This window comes from Mus pahari, chromosome 3 (assembly GCF_900095145.1).
Source record: "Mus pahari chromosome 3, PAHARI_EIJ_v1.1, whole genome shotgun sequence".
Classification (NCBI taxonomy): Eukaryota; Metazoa; Chordata; class Mammalia; order Rodentia; family Muridae; genus Mus; species Mus pahari.
Window position 1 is genome coordinate 140715979 of NC_034592.1, and position 14317 is coordinate 140730295.

General features: G+C 48.5%; 1 protein-coding gene across 1 annotated transcript in view; it reads left to right on the forward strand.

The window, feature by feature from the left end:
* Positions 1–4222, forward strand: part of Lbp (lipopolysaccharide binding protein) — a 26118-nt gene extending 21896 nt beyond the window's left edge. The window contains exons 13-15 of the mRNA XM_021194419.1: positions 474–537; positions 1302–1378; positions 3843–4222. Of these exons, the coding sequence (XP_021050078.1) occupies positions 474–537; positions 1302–1378; positions 3843–3887 (186 nt within the window). The 3' untranslated portion in view covers positions 3888–4222. The remainder of the gene's footprint in view (positions 1–473; positions 538–1301; positions 1379–3842) is intronic.
* Positions 4223–14317: the final 10095 nt, after the last annotated feature.

Here is a 14317-nt window from a genome sequence, read left to right on the forward strand (position 1 = left end):
AAGGTCCAGAGTTCAAATCCCAGCAACCACATGGTGGCTCACAACCATCCGTAACAAGATCTGATGCCCTCTTCTGGAGTGTCTGAAGACAGCTACAATGTACTTACATATAATAAATAAATAAATCTTTAAAAAAAAAACAAACCCTCAGTCTCCTGTAGTTTAGTTTTTCTGGGGGAGAACATCCTTAAGCTAGCTCTCATTAGATTGAGGTTTGTAGTTGGTTTTGCTTTGTTTTGTTTTGTTTTGTAACCAGGCCTCACTATGTAGCCTTAGCTGTCCTGGGACTCATTTTGTAGACCAGGCTGTCCTTGAACTCACAGAGATCCACCTGCCTCTGCCTCCTGAGTGCTGGGATTAGAAGAGTAAAGCTTTGTAGTCAATTCTACCATTACCACAGGGGCTGAGGTAAACTGCTTATTGGGGCACAAAATGGCTGCGTGGTCACCTGACCTGCTTCTTTTCTCCCCCAGGTGAACCTGTTCCAGGCATTCCTTAACTACTACCTTCTCAACAGCCTCTACCCTGACGTCAACGGTAAGAATGGCTCTGGGCCTTTCCAGGTCTGGAGTTGATCCCACTTCTGGGGAAAGAGTGTTTGCCCTGGAGTTGGAAACCAGGGTCTCCTGAGAGCTCCGTGGGCCTTGGCTGTCACTTCTCAGAGCTTTGATGGCCACTATGGGGTGGAATGTTGAAAGCAACTTCATTCTTCAAGTTCTTCCGGGGCTCCACAGGGATGTGGGATTGAGACAAGTCTTTGATGCACAGTAAACGCCTCATGGGGCAGGAGACACTTTTGGAAGTGCCCACCAGGATTAGGTCAGAGTAAGACAAGGTAGCCACCTTGAATATACACTTCCCAGTCACCTGCCCAACTCCATAGTAAAATAAATGTAAGACCCAAGCCCCGCTTTGTAATAGGCGATCAGCAGGCTACAACAGGAAGCAGGTGGTAGAGGCCAGAGAGCCACCCTCTGGTCCTCATTACACTCTTATGCTCTTCAGTACATGCCTCTTCTTCCATCAGACCACGAGTGTTGCTTAAGTGCCTTCTCAGACTTTTAGGGTTCAAATCTGCCGTTTTCTGGCTTTGGAAACTAGGACAAGTTATTTGGCCACTCTGTGCCTTCGTTTCCATATCTGTAAAGTGGGAATAGTAATGACACCTACCTCACAAGTCTTAGATCATCACTGAGTGGGAATACCCTCCACCAAGCATATATAGAGCACTGAGCCTTTGGTTAAAAATCTGTCACTGTCAGTCATTGACACATGTCCTCAATGATGTTGTCAACCCACAGCTGAGCTGGCCAAGGGCTTCCCCCTCCCTCTGCCAAAGCGTATTCAGCTCCACGACCTCGACTTCCAGATCCACAAGGTGAGTGGGTCCAGTGGGGCTGTGAAGGTGGGAGGGGTGGGAGCTGGGCAGCCTGACAGGTCTGGAAGCTACGACTCAGAGGACGGTCCCAGTTCAGTCCTGCAGCCGCGAGGCCGCATGAGGACAGAGTGTAATTAAAATGTGCCAGGAAGCCATCTGAATGTCCTTCTGAAGTAACAGGAAGATGAGCGGGGTTGGTGGTGGGTGGGAGATGGCCCAGTGGCTGAGAGCAAGTATTGCTCCTTCAGAGGACCATAGACTGTTTCCAGGTCTCATAATAGGTGGTTCACAGCTGCCCGTAATGTACCTGCAGCTTGAGAGGCTCTGACACCTCTCAGCTCCATGGGCACCTGGGCTGACATGCACACACACACACACACACACACACACACACACACACACGGATACACACAAGCTGCAGCTCCCTGACAGCCTCATAAATATCCTTTGTACCATCTAAATTGTCTCTCCTTGACAAAGGACACAGAATCATGAGCTCCTGGGCTTCGCTTTCTTGATGTTCTTGAGTTTCCATTAGCTAAAGGGGTGGGAACCGGGCCAAGTTCAATTCTTCCGCAGCGATCCCTCACTGTCTTTAATGGTCAAATGGCCATGGTTGGTCTCAGAATTCTAATAAACATGATAATGTACGACAAATCTTACAGCCCCTCTCCTAGATGCCAGACATAATAAATACATTAATTACATATACAAGCACACACATGTTGTCACCATTGGGTGGGAGGTGTTTGACACAGCCTGGGGCTTTAAAAGGCTCATTTTGAAAATCCTAGCCTTGCCACAGGTCATGTGGTAAAGATTCCCTGGGTTGGTTTGTTTGTTGTTTGATTTTTCTGCAGTGCTTTCACACGCGCTGGGAAACACTCTACTAATACTGCCTCAGTCTGCTTCTCCATTCTTTGTTTGTCTTTTTTAGGTTTTTCGAGACAGGGTTTCTCTGTGTAGCCCTGGCTATCCTGGAACTCATTCTGTAGACCAGGCTGGCCTTGAACTCAGAAAGCTGCCTGCCTCTGCCCCCCAAGTGCTGGGATTAAAGGCATGCACCAATTGCCTGGCCTTGCTTCTCGATTCTTAAGTGGAAGAGCTGTACCCCAAATGCAGCTTAGAGCACCCATTCTAAAGAAGTGCTATAACCTATACGGTCTTTTTAAATTGTGTGAAGGCCATGGCCACCCACAAGCACAGCTGGGCTTTGGGCTTGTCTCCAGGACTCTGGGGTTAGCTTGGTTTGTCTTTTCTTTCCCTGAGGTTTTCTTATTTTATTTTATTTTTTTTGTTTGTTTGTTTCAGACACGGGCAGTATTTAATCTCAGATTGTTACAGGGTCTCTCAGTTCTGATCTGTTTGAATTTATTTGAGACAGAGACAGTTCAAAGAGAAGTTTATTTAGCAGGGGCATGATGGGTCGGGGGTCTCTCTCAAACGCGTGCGTGCTCGCACGTGTGTGTGTGTGTGTGTGTGTGTGTGTGTGTGTCTGTGTGTGTGTCTCTGTGTGTGTGTGTTATCACTCCTTGAACTAGTTCCTTCTTGCATCTAGCTTCTTCCGCCTAGGGATAGGTAGTTGAGTCCAGTCCCATCTGACATGAGGACATCAACACAGCAAGAAGTGTATCTGCTTTTTCACTCTCCGGACTACTGTTGTGATGACCTATTCTGTGGTCCATCTGCACCCTGAGTCTTAGTTCTCTCTCTAAGCAGCATGTCCAAGGTGAGATAAAGGGCTGGCAGATGTGTGGACCCCCTTGGAGATGCTGTGGCCTGTGGCGGGCATCCATCTGATCACTACTCAGAATGAGGCTAGGTGACCATTCACACAGCTGGCCCCTGGGTCTTTCCTCTGTACATAGGGTACAGCCCAAGCTTTCAGTTCAGCGTCTGCCACCTGGGAAGTGATTATAAGGTTTATCATATATTATCCTGATTGTTAGAATTTTGAGGTTAACGATGGCCTTTTGACTGCCAAAGACAGTGGTGAATCACTGTGGAAAGAGTCCAAGCTGACCTGGAGGGCCACCCCTCTAGATCGTGAAAACTTAGATATAGCAAGAAAGTGAGGCCTGGGAGCTCATGAATTCATGTCCTCTGCCAAGGAGACAAAATTTAGGTGATACAAGGGACAGTATGAGGGCCTGTCAGGAAACTGCAACTTGGGAATGACAGACAGACAGGGTGAGAAATGGACACTGACTCCACTCTTGCCTCTACTAGAGCTTGTGTTCTTCACCGCTGGTATCTTCTGGAGAAAAGGATTCATATTCTCTGTCCGTCTGTCTGTCTTTCCATCCCCATCCCCTCTCCATCCTCCCCTCCTCTCTCCTCTTTCTCTTAAAAGGTCTGGCTTCAGATTGGTGGTCCTCCTGCCTCAGTCTCCAGGGGGGTAGGACCGCAGGTGTATGTCACAATGCCCAGCTTTGAGGACTCTCTTTATTTTGTTTTCCCCTAGGACTTCTTATACTTGGGTGCCAATGTCCAGTACATGAGAGTCTGAGGACAAGAAGAAAGATGGGCCTCAGTGGCCACAGCTGAACCTGCCATTTGTAATTCCAGATGTGCAGCACATCTCTGGAGAGTTTCAAAATACAAAGACGTTTCTGTTCTAGGCTCGGGTGGACCCTGTCCCCACAGTCCTCCTCAGCAGGTGCACCCTTGACCTGGACTTGACTCCGTCCTCCAGGAAGGGCCCCTCCCCTACTGACCTCTCCACTGGGTGGGAGACCTGGAATCACTTTAAGAGCAGGCACTGGGGTTTTAAATTCACCATCTGACCTTCATGTCTGACAGGGTGCTGATACTTAGTAGGTCCTCAATAAATATTTATAGAATGATACGACATTCCAGCTGAACCTCTTTATTGTTCTACCGTCTGGTCTGAGCCAGTCTTAGATGCTCTGCCGGAGCTGTGGTCCCTAAGGCTAGACCTTGGCCTCCTTTTCTCTCCTGTTGGCCCCTGCTATGAGGGACTCAACAAGGGAGTGGTGGACTCCACACACACACACACACATGCATGTGCACACACACGCCACCCCTTCCCCAGCACTTGGCCTGGGGTTCATCACTAGGCCCTTGTCCTGTCTGGGCTCCTAGCCTTGTTCCCACAGGTATCTCTTCCATGCTTGCTGCTTGCTGCATACAACAGGCCCAGAGCAAAAGCAAAATGGCAGGCTCCCACAGCTGTCCCCATAGAGACCCGTGTAAGTGAGCAAGAGATGGATGCAAGGAAGGTTTTGGCTGGACCCAAATCAAAAACTCATCGGACTGCTGTTCACGAGCCACATGCCTGCGAGGAGAGACCGTGATTTCTAACTACCGAACAATAAGCCTTTGATCAGACTTAATAAAGAGTCATTTCCGTGTTATGTAGTTGGGCCCCCAGGCTGGGGTTCAGAAGGCTCACTGGAGTTGTTTTTTGTTAATTGTGTTAACGAGCAGATGGATAACGCTGCTGGCAAGCAGATAACTCATGGGGAATAGACCCATTTACTCCGTGTATGACAGAGATGGGCTGAGACTGGGGGATGTGCTGTCACGAGCTGGTGGCGGGGTGACACATGGCTTCTCCTCCTCCCTACTTCTTGCCATCCCTGTGAAGAGCGGGAAGGGCTCAGGCTTCTTCCTGTGGCCCAGGGCAGGTCACTCCCTCCCTGCATCACTTGTCTATGAAGATAATGGTGACAGCAGTCATAGCTTCAGGCTGTCTGGTCACAACATTAGGTCACCGCTGTACAAGCGGAACCAGAATTCTGGAGTTCCTGTTGCCTGCCACCAGCAGTACCATTAAGCAGGCACAGGCACTGAGTCCTCAGGTTGTACTTTATTCAGGGGGGGACTGGTGACCCAAGAAGGTGGCAGCTACTACACTCCTGCGAGCAGGAAACAAAGGCAGCCCGTCATCTCAGAGCTGAGTGTCGCCCCTCTGGTCAGCTGAGTCCCAGAGATTCATGGTGTCATGCCATGTTTCTTATCTCCTCAACTTCTCCCTAATTATGTCTCTGGCTGAACTTTTTAACTGCACCCTCCCCACTGGTCTAGCCTCGGCCAGTCTTGGCTGTTCAGCCTCAACTGTGGTCTCCAAGGCTAGACCTTAGCCACATCCCTTTTTGGTCGGCCTCTGAGGTAGGGGCTTGATGGAGAGAGGAGCAGAGGGCTCAGATACTCCCAAGGATGCTGAGTTTGGCTAGTGTCTGCTAGAATCGACCCAGCATCCTTCCAAATGCCACCCGGGCTGGGACTTAACTCAGAACAAGCAAACACTTAATGGTGTATATGAGCGATTTCTACCATATGAAGTATAAGTGTGACCTCACAGAATAGAAAGGTGGTCTATCCATCCCCCCCCCCCGTCTTCTTAACCACAATGAAGAGTTAGTCCCTGGCTGCAAAGGACAGTCCCAGCTCCAACCTACGCTTCTGAAAGCACTACCTTGGGTCTTCAGAAAAGAGTCGCTCTGGATAGCAACTGGCCTACCCTGGGCCTTGGGCCAAGTATCTCTGAGCCTCTGTGTCCTCACCTGTCAGATGAGGCTGGGAAGAGCTCATTCCCTGGCAAGGTGGCAACACACCTTGAAGGCTCATGTCAAATTCCCCTGAGTGCCCAGGGCACAGCCATGTCCTGCAAATGGCAGATACAGTTGTCACCTGTGTTGCCCTGGGCTTCCCAGAAGCGGAGCCCAAGACAAAGAGACCGTTATGTACTTGAAAGATGGTCCCAGGAAGTATGGAGGAGGGTGGGGAACTAGAGGAACAAGCGAGGGCCAGTATAAAGGGCGTGAGTAAGCCTCCACAGTGACTACGCTCAAGCCTATGAGGAAACTGATCCTGCATAGTAGCCCTCAGCAGACCCCTCCCCCACCCACTGTAAGAGTCTGTGTGTCCCTTTCATTGTCACTAGAACCAAGTAAGTGGCAGAACTGCTTTAAATGGAGGAAATGTGCAGTTTGGCTCATGATCATGGTCACGCTGAGCAGTTCAAGTCTTGGGGCCCAGACACAGAGTCGAGGAGAAAACTGGTTCTCGGTTCGCTCCCTGTTGCCGTGATAAACTACCATGACTAACAGTAACTTGGGGAGAAGAGGGTTTATTTGACATGTTCTGATCACAGTCCATGGTAAAGAGAAGTCAGAGCAGGAGCCTAAGGTAAGAACTAGGAAGCTGGAACCAAAGCAGAGACCAGGGAAGACATCTGCTTAGTGGCTTGCTCCACATAGCTTGCTGAGCTAATTTCTTTCTTTCTTTCTTTCTTTTAAGATTTATTTATTCTATGTCTATGAGTACACTGCAGCTGTCAGACACACCAGAAGAGGGCACCATATCCCATTACAGATGGTTGTGAGCCACCATGTGGTTGCTGGGAATTGAACTCCGGACCTTTGGAAGAGTAGTCTTAACCTTTGAGCCATCCCTCCAGCCCTGAGCTAATTTCTTATTCATCCCAGCATCACCTGTCCAGGCTTAGGACAACCCACATCAGTCATCCATCAAGAAAATGCCCCGACCGGGCGGTGGTGGTGCACGCCTTTAATCCCAGCACTTGGGAGACAGAGGCAGGCGGATTTCTGAGTTCTGAAGCCAGCCTGGTCTACAAAGTGAGTTCCAGGACAGCCAGGGCTATACAGAGAAACCCTGTCTCGAAAAAAAACAAAAAACAAAAAACAAAAACAAACAAAAAAAACCAAAATGCCCCATAAACGTGTCTGGTGGAGACGGTTTCCTCAGCTGAAGTTCGCTCTTCCCTGATCACTCTAGCCTGTGTCAAGTTGACAAAAAACAAGACATAAAACCCTAACCAACACTCGGTTCATTTTCGTGTTCTCTCCCTTTTCCCCCCATCATGGCCCCCAGCACATGGAATTGCCCATATCCAGTGGTGGTCTCCCAGTTCAGTCGGTGCTCTGTGAAAACAACCCCCTCAGTCTCCTAGGTGATTCTAAATCCCATCGACTCGATGTTAAGAATTAACCATCACAGAAGTGGTACCTGCTTAGACTCACCTCTCAGTATCCCTGGAGGATGGATTCCAGGGATGTCCCTTCCCATGGGTACCAAACTCTGCATCTGTGCAGATTCCATATATGAAACAGCATAGGGTTTTCACATGACCTACACACATCACCCCCTATTCTTAAAACCATCTCTAGATTGTTTAGACTCAGTACAAGGCAAACACCATTGGCAATAGCCATACTGTATTGATGTTCTCAATCATAAATAGGTTAAAACCATGAGCATTGGAGCCCTTGGATACAGAAGTCTGACCATGTATGGGAAAGTCCTTGCCCAGGCCATCACAGCAATTCTTGGACCCTGGAAGGTCATTTTTGAGCCCTTGTGATGTTTTGCCTGATAAGAGTTTCTGTTAACCAGTGAGGGCTGGACTGTGCGGTGGAAACTGACAGTGGAACCTGTGATGGGGACTTTTGATCACACGGTAGGAGCTCACCCTCTGCAAGCATTGAGGACTGAGCCCATGCACTAGGATTAAAGGCATGAGCCACTCCCTGGCCACATTCACTTTTCCGTTTGCCTTTTGCCCAGGCTGGTCTACAGCTCCCAGGAATATCGTTGATCCTCCTGCCCTGGCCTCCTAATACTACAGTTACAGACATGAGTCACCACACATGGGTCTACATGTTTAAAAGAAAAAATGAAGCCTTCGACCTTTTTTTTCCAACCAAGTAACAAGAGGTCAAAAGCCAAGTGTCCCCTGAGGAAATAGAGACCAGAGAAGTCTATAGCCAACCTTCGTCCCATAGAGGGTGTTGGTAACTGACTGGCTGGAGCTGTGATGAGCTACAGAACAGAGAGAATTTGCATTAACAGCGTTTCTGTTGCTCTTCAGCAGGGACTATAACTTAGATGTGGGTAAGGTCCAACCTGGTGTGCCTGCCTTGAAAACAGAGTTCTCTCTGTGTGCCTATACATTCTTTGGTGTTAATGAGAAGCATCTGAACTCTGGAGAGAGAACTCAAACCCTTCAGACACACACACACACACACACACACACCCGACACCAGTCTTCCCATGATAACAACAGCCACAGGTTAGTTAGGTCTGAAGCTTGGTTGGTAGAACACCTACCTGTCAAGCATGCATGAAGCCTTCAGTTTAATCTCCAGCACCACATAAAACTGGACATGGTCATGTATACCTATAATCCCAGCTCATGGGAGGTGGAGACAGGGGATTGGAGGTTCTAGACAATCCTTAGCTACATAGGGAGTTTGAAACCAGCCTAGATGAAGTCCTGTCAAAACAAAACAAAGAATCCATCTTCCCTAAGCTGTGCCCAGTCTCCCTCCACTGTCTTCTCTCCTGCCACCTCCCAGGAGCCCAAAGGAGACCAGCCAGTGAGACTCCGGAGTTGTCTGTCTTAGTTAGCTTTCTGATGTTGGGATGAACACCATAACCAAAGGCAACCTGAGGAGAAAAGGGTTTGTTTTGGCTTACAGGGGAACCAAGGCAGGGACTTCGGGCAGGAGTACAAAGCAGGGACCACAGGAAAATGCTGCTCCGTGGTTGGTTCCCAGGCTTCCTTCCAGCCATCCTTGTTACATAGCCTGGACTGTTTGTTTTAGACTAATTTTGCCCGCATTGGGCTGGGCCCTCCTCCATCAACTGGCCATCAAGGAAATTCCCCCACGGATATGATCACGGGCCAGTCTAATGGGAGCAATCCCTCATTCCAGGCATGTCAACTTGCTAACCAAAGTTAGCCATCACACTGTTCCAGGTCCAGTTTTTGGCCCGGCAGAAGGGAGAGCCTTGAGTTGTTCAGCTGTCCCCTGACGGTGGCTCTGCTGTCTCTTTTTGGTCACTGCATTTGGAAGGCTGCACCTGGCTAGTGTGTTGGGAGGGTAAAGGCACTGAGGGTTCCTGTGGGAGCCCCGAGCATCCATCCCCTGCAGCGTGCCCACCTGGGCCTGTCTCCCCTGGCCCTCTGAGGAATGGAGGTAGTAAAACACAGCAGAACAGATGGCTGCCTTATGAGCCAGAAAAAAATGACTTCCCACCAGGGGCCCCTGAAGAATCCAAGGCCCCCTTCCCTGGTTTCCTTCGAGAAGATACGCCTCATCTTGAGTGATCTCGTGGGGCTATAAGCATCCATCGCCTCTGTCTACAGCAGAAACCCCAGGTACGGATGAGCTGCTGCAGAGGGATGCTCTTGCCTGCTCAGCTCTGAAGCACCCGCATCCCCCAGACCCAATCAAGGCTGGCTTTCTTTCAATGCCACCCCTGCCCCCACAGACTTCCTGGGGGAAATCAGGGTTCTGAAAGCCACCTGCTAAGAGCCAACACAAAACAACTGTTAAGAAAAGGCTCCAACAAACAGAAAGGATATGGAGTGACTGGGAAGCCATGCACTGCTAGTGGGAGCTAGTCTAGCCATGGTGGGGGTGGGGGGTGGAGGGCCTACACTAAAGAGTTACCAGACTGGACGGCTTAAGAGATAAGCAAGTATTCCTCACAGTTGGAAACACTGGCAGACAAGATTAAGGTGCTGACAGATCCAGCGCCCTGTGAGGGTGTCTGTCTGGTTGAAAGTTGGCTCTCTTCATTGCACCCTTACATGATAGAAAGCAAAGAGGCAGTGAGTCAGTCTCTATCTCTTCTTGTAAGGGCACTAACCCCATGGTGAGGGCCCCATCCTCCTGACCTACTTATCTTGCAAAGGCCCCATCTTAAGGAACCATACACATATAAATCGGGAGTGCATATATTCTTATACCTCATCCCTCCCCACTGACCCTCCTTCATCCCTCTTATCTCCTGTTTGTCAGCCCCATGTTGACACCCATAGCATCTTACACCATCATTCGGACTTTATTATACCAGCAGAAATACACTGTGGGGAGCAGAGGGTGTGTTGTTTATGGACAAGGATGGGTACCACAGACCCACCGGCATTGGCAGCTTCCTCTTCCAAGATGTTGACAGCCCCAGAGTGCTCCCCTGCAGAGACTAACCACCAAGACCTGCCAACCCCTCCTTCTCCTGCTGGACACGGTAAATACTCTGAGATTCTGGGTTCTAGTTGACGCTGCTCCATCAGAGCCAGCATGGTCCATCCAACCCCAGCCTTTCTGTGCATGTGTCCGTGTGTCTGTCCTCTCCTCTTTCCTTCATCACCCCAGTCAGGTTTCTAGAACCAAGCCGTGCTGTGTGTACCAATAAACCACTGATACAGTTAGGCTCTGAGAGTGGGACTTGTCTCATTCACAAGTGTTGGCTTTAGTTATTAAGAAAGAATATAGCCGGGCGTGGTGGCCCACACCTTTAATCCCAGCACTCGGGAGGCAGAGGCAGGCGGATTTCTGAGTTCAAGGACAGCCTGGTCTACAAAGTGAGTTCCAGGACAGCCAGGGCTATACAGAGAAACCCTGTCTCGAAAAACCAAAAAAAAAAAAAAAGACAGAATATAGAAAAGGGTGCTCAGAGACTTGGAGGCAAGAGTATTAAGTACAGGAATTGCTCCCTTCTGCAGTAAGTGCTCAGCAAATGGGAGTTTCTTGCTATCACAAACACCAGAGGTGCTCAGAGCTCTCCAAACTGCAGTGTTTGTTAACCCTTCATTTCCCCCAGGAAGAAAGCAAGCATCTACAACCAAATAACCTCTCCTCGTTCACAATTCCAGTAAAGTTTGTCATTCCCGTTGCAGTTCATTTGACAGCTAATGGAGGTACAGGACTGGGAATTGCTGTTTAAGTGCTTTGCCATCTCTTTCTCCTGTGTTTTATGTCTACGTCCTAAATAGATTATAATTGCCTTGAGGGCAGGAAGCAGGTATTTCTGATTCAGTGCAGGGCTGGTTGGGCCCTTCATGTGTACTGTTGATTTGAGTCTCCTCATTTAATCCAACGCTCCAATCCTCCTGTGGTACAGAGCTGCCCTGGGCCACTAGCCTCCCGTTTATTGCCAGCTGTAAGTGATCTCAAATGTGCACACTGCACATGCTCAGCTGCCCCTGTTATCCCTACAGACCACTCCTGTTCAGAGCACAGACACCGGATTAGCCGCTCTGTGCTCACTCTTTCCAGAAGCTCTGAGCTGTCTGGGGACTTCAGGAGATAATTGGAAGGTCTACAGGCTATGAAATGTCAAGTCCAGAGGTGGGAGACCAAAGGCAGTAAGAATGGACCTTTCAGAGGGTAACCCTGAACCAAAGCGACCGGAGGCCTGGGAGGTGGGCAGATCTTTATCATTGCTGGCTTATTGGTGAGTTTCTGTGACAGTGTCCCCCCCCCACACACACACACGCACACAATCTTTCATGAGTTGCAGTTACTTATGGATACAAGTTGATCTGTGATGCCCATCCCCAAAGATATGCTGAGGGCTCAGTCCCCAGAATCCCCAGTGTGTGATCCATTCTAGGAGTGTGATCCAATTTTTGGAGTGTGACCCTTTTTTTTTTTAGGATCTTGAGAGAAGTTCCTAAGCTATGTGCAAAGTTATGTTCTAATGGGTGGGAGACAGGCAATGAACACAAACGTACATTTGATTAGTGTACAGAGGAGAGTACAGCAAGATTATGATCCAGCCTTGGCTTTAGTACTGAGATGGCCCCGGCGTTAGCCACTAGAAATGGCCTCCGAATACTCGCATAGGTTTTTGGCCCTTCCCTTTTGGCACACTCCCCTGCTCTGGAGCGCCATAACTCGGGCCAGGCTCACCGGGCTCTTCCCTCACCACATCCCAGGTTACTCTTCTCCTCAGTCAACTCTGTCTCCTTTTACTGGCAAAGGGACCTGAGAGGCCAAGGTCCAGTCAGAAAATCTCGAGATGTGCCCGGTGTTGCTGGGTGTCATTGCCTGTAGGACTTCTGAGTGGGCAGAACAAGGACATTCATGCCTCTGAGTTTGTCCGTCTATGTGTGTATATGCGTATATGTATATTTATTTAGTAAAAACCGTGGTTTTCTACCACCATTCCTGATTCCAACTCAACAGTACACAGAGTTCATTCTAGTTCTTTCTTATTTGCCTATTTTTGAACTTGGGGCCTCACAAGAGCTAGGCAAGGGCTCTACCACTTAGCTACACCCCTCAACCTTCCTTACTTGTAACTTTTTTTAAAAAAAGATTTATTTATTTATTATATGTGTTTACACTGTAGCTGTCTTCAGACACTCCAGAAGAGGGCATCAGATTTTTCTTACTGACGGTTGTAAGCCACCATGTGGTTGCTGGGATTTGAACTCAGGACCTTCGGAAGAGAAGTCGGTGCTCCGCTGAGCCATCTCACCAGCCCTACTTGTAACTTTTGTTTCTTAACAGAGAACCCTGGCTCTCATTAGTCAAGGCTCATTTTACCAAAGAGCTCAATTGCTGTATACTCGTGTATAATCGTATTTACAGAACAGAGCAGATCTGTGTGTGATCCTTTTAACAGACAATCTTACATCTTCCAGTCAAAATATTGTCTTCAGGGTCTCAGCTTGCTCATCAGCAACACGGGCTCACATGGCACCCTTCATTGGCCTTTGAAATAACTTGAGAGCATCAGAAAGAATGTTGACATCATCCATCATCCATCATCCATCATCCATCATCCATCATCCATCTTGGATGGATCCTTGGCTCCTTCCAGCTATTTCCGGTTGGTTCCCAGACATTAATAGCCTTGTCAATTCTTGAAATTTGTTTTCTTAAGCTTAGTTTTCAATAAATCACCCTGCTTTTAAAGGAAATTGGCATTTTCTTTTTCGATTTATTTATTGTATATATATAAGTACTCTGTCTGCATGTACACTTATTTGTCAGAAGAGGGCATCAGATCCAGTTACAGATGGTTGTGAGTCGCCATGTGGTTGCTGGAATTTGAACTCAGGACCTCTGGAAGAACAGTCAGTGCTCTTGACCACTGAGCCATCTCTCCAGCCCCCATTACATTGTTTTAAGTACTCTAGTTTTCCAGTTCTCTATCAAAGCATGCTTGCTCAGTGAAGAGAACAGTGTTGCCTAGAAGGATTTGATCATAGATGTAGGAAGGGGTGACACCGAACCCACCTAGCCTTGGTTTGACTGTGCTGGCCCCACTGACGTGGACAGTCACGTGACTCCTGGAAAGAATTCTAGAAGTTGAGGGGATCCCAGTGGAAGACAATGTCACTAGCTGATCTGTGTGTGACCTTCCAAGTAGAAGCTCTGGCCTCACCCCTATGCCCACCTCCACCCTGCACCTCAGAACGGGACTGTGATTGGAGACAAAGCTTTTGGGAATGTGACTGAATTAAAATCCGGCAATTGGGGCACCTGGTCCAATCTCACTGAGCACGAGTAGAGGAAATGCAGGTGAGCAGAGACACCTGGGTGCTTACGCCCAGGAAGACAACAGCATGAGGGACAGCCAAGGAGGGCAGCCACTGAAGAGTGGGTGCCTTCCAAGGCCTCCATCCCTGCTTCTAGTCACCAGGCACCCAGCCTGTGGCAATCTGCCATGACGGCCCTGCAGACCCTAAGAAGAGGGCCTCAGCATTTTGCTCTGTCTATTCTTTTTATTTGACTTCTATCTCCAGTAAATATGCACTCATGCATTATTTATGCAATTAAAATGCATATTAACTGTCTTATGCTTATTCTTCTGTCCTCCGTGCTAATTGGGCTTCCTCCGAGTATAGTCTTTGGCCCTCCTTAGGCTGCCTCGTGGCGCCCTCTAGAGGCTGTGGCCCGGAGCGTAGCTCTTCAATTAATCTTGTTTATTTCAGCGCGAAAGACTGGAATTCATTCGTTTCTGCCTGTTTTCAATCCGTCTTTTCTCACATCTATCTTGTTGCTCTCTTTATGTCTTTATGAGTTGAATTCGTCTTTCATTCACCTGTTTTCTTCTTTTTCAGAAATGACATTTTCCTTTCAATTCAATCTTAGCTGAATCGCATCACTTTAAAAAAAAAAAAGATTTATTTCTATTTTATGTGTATGAGTG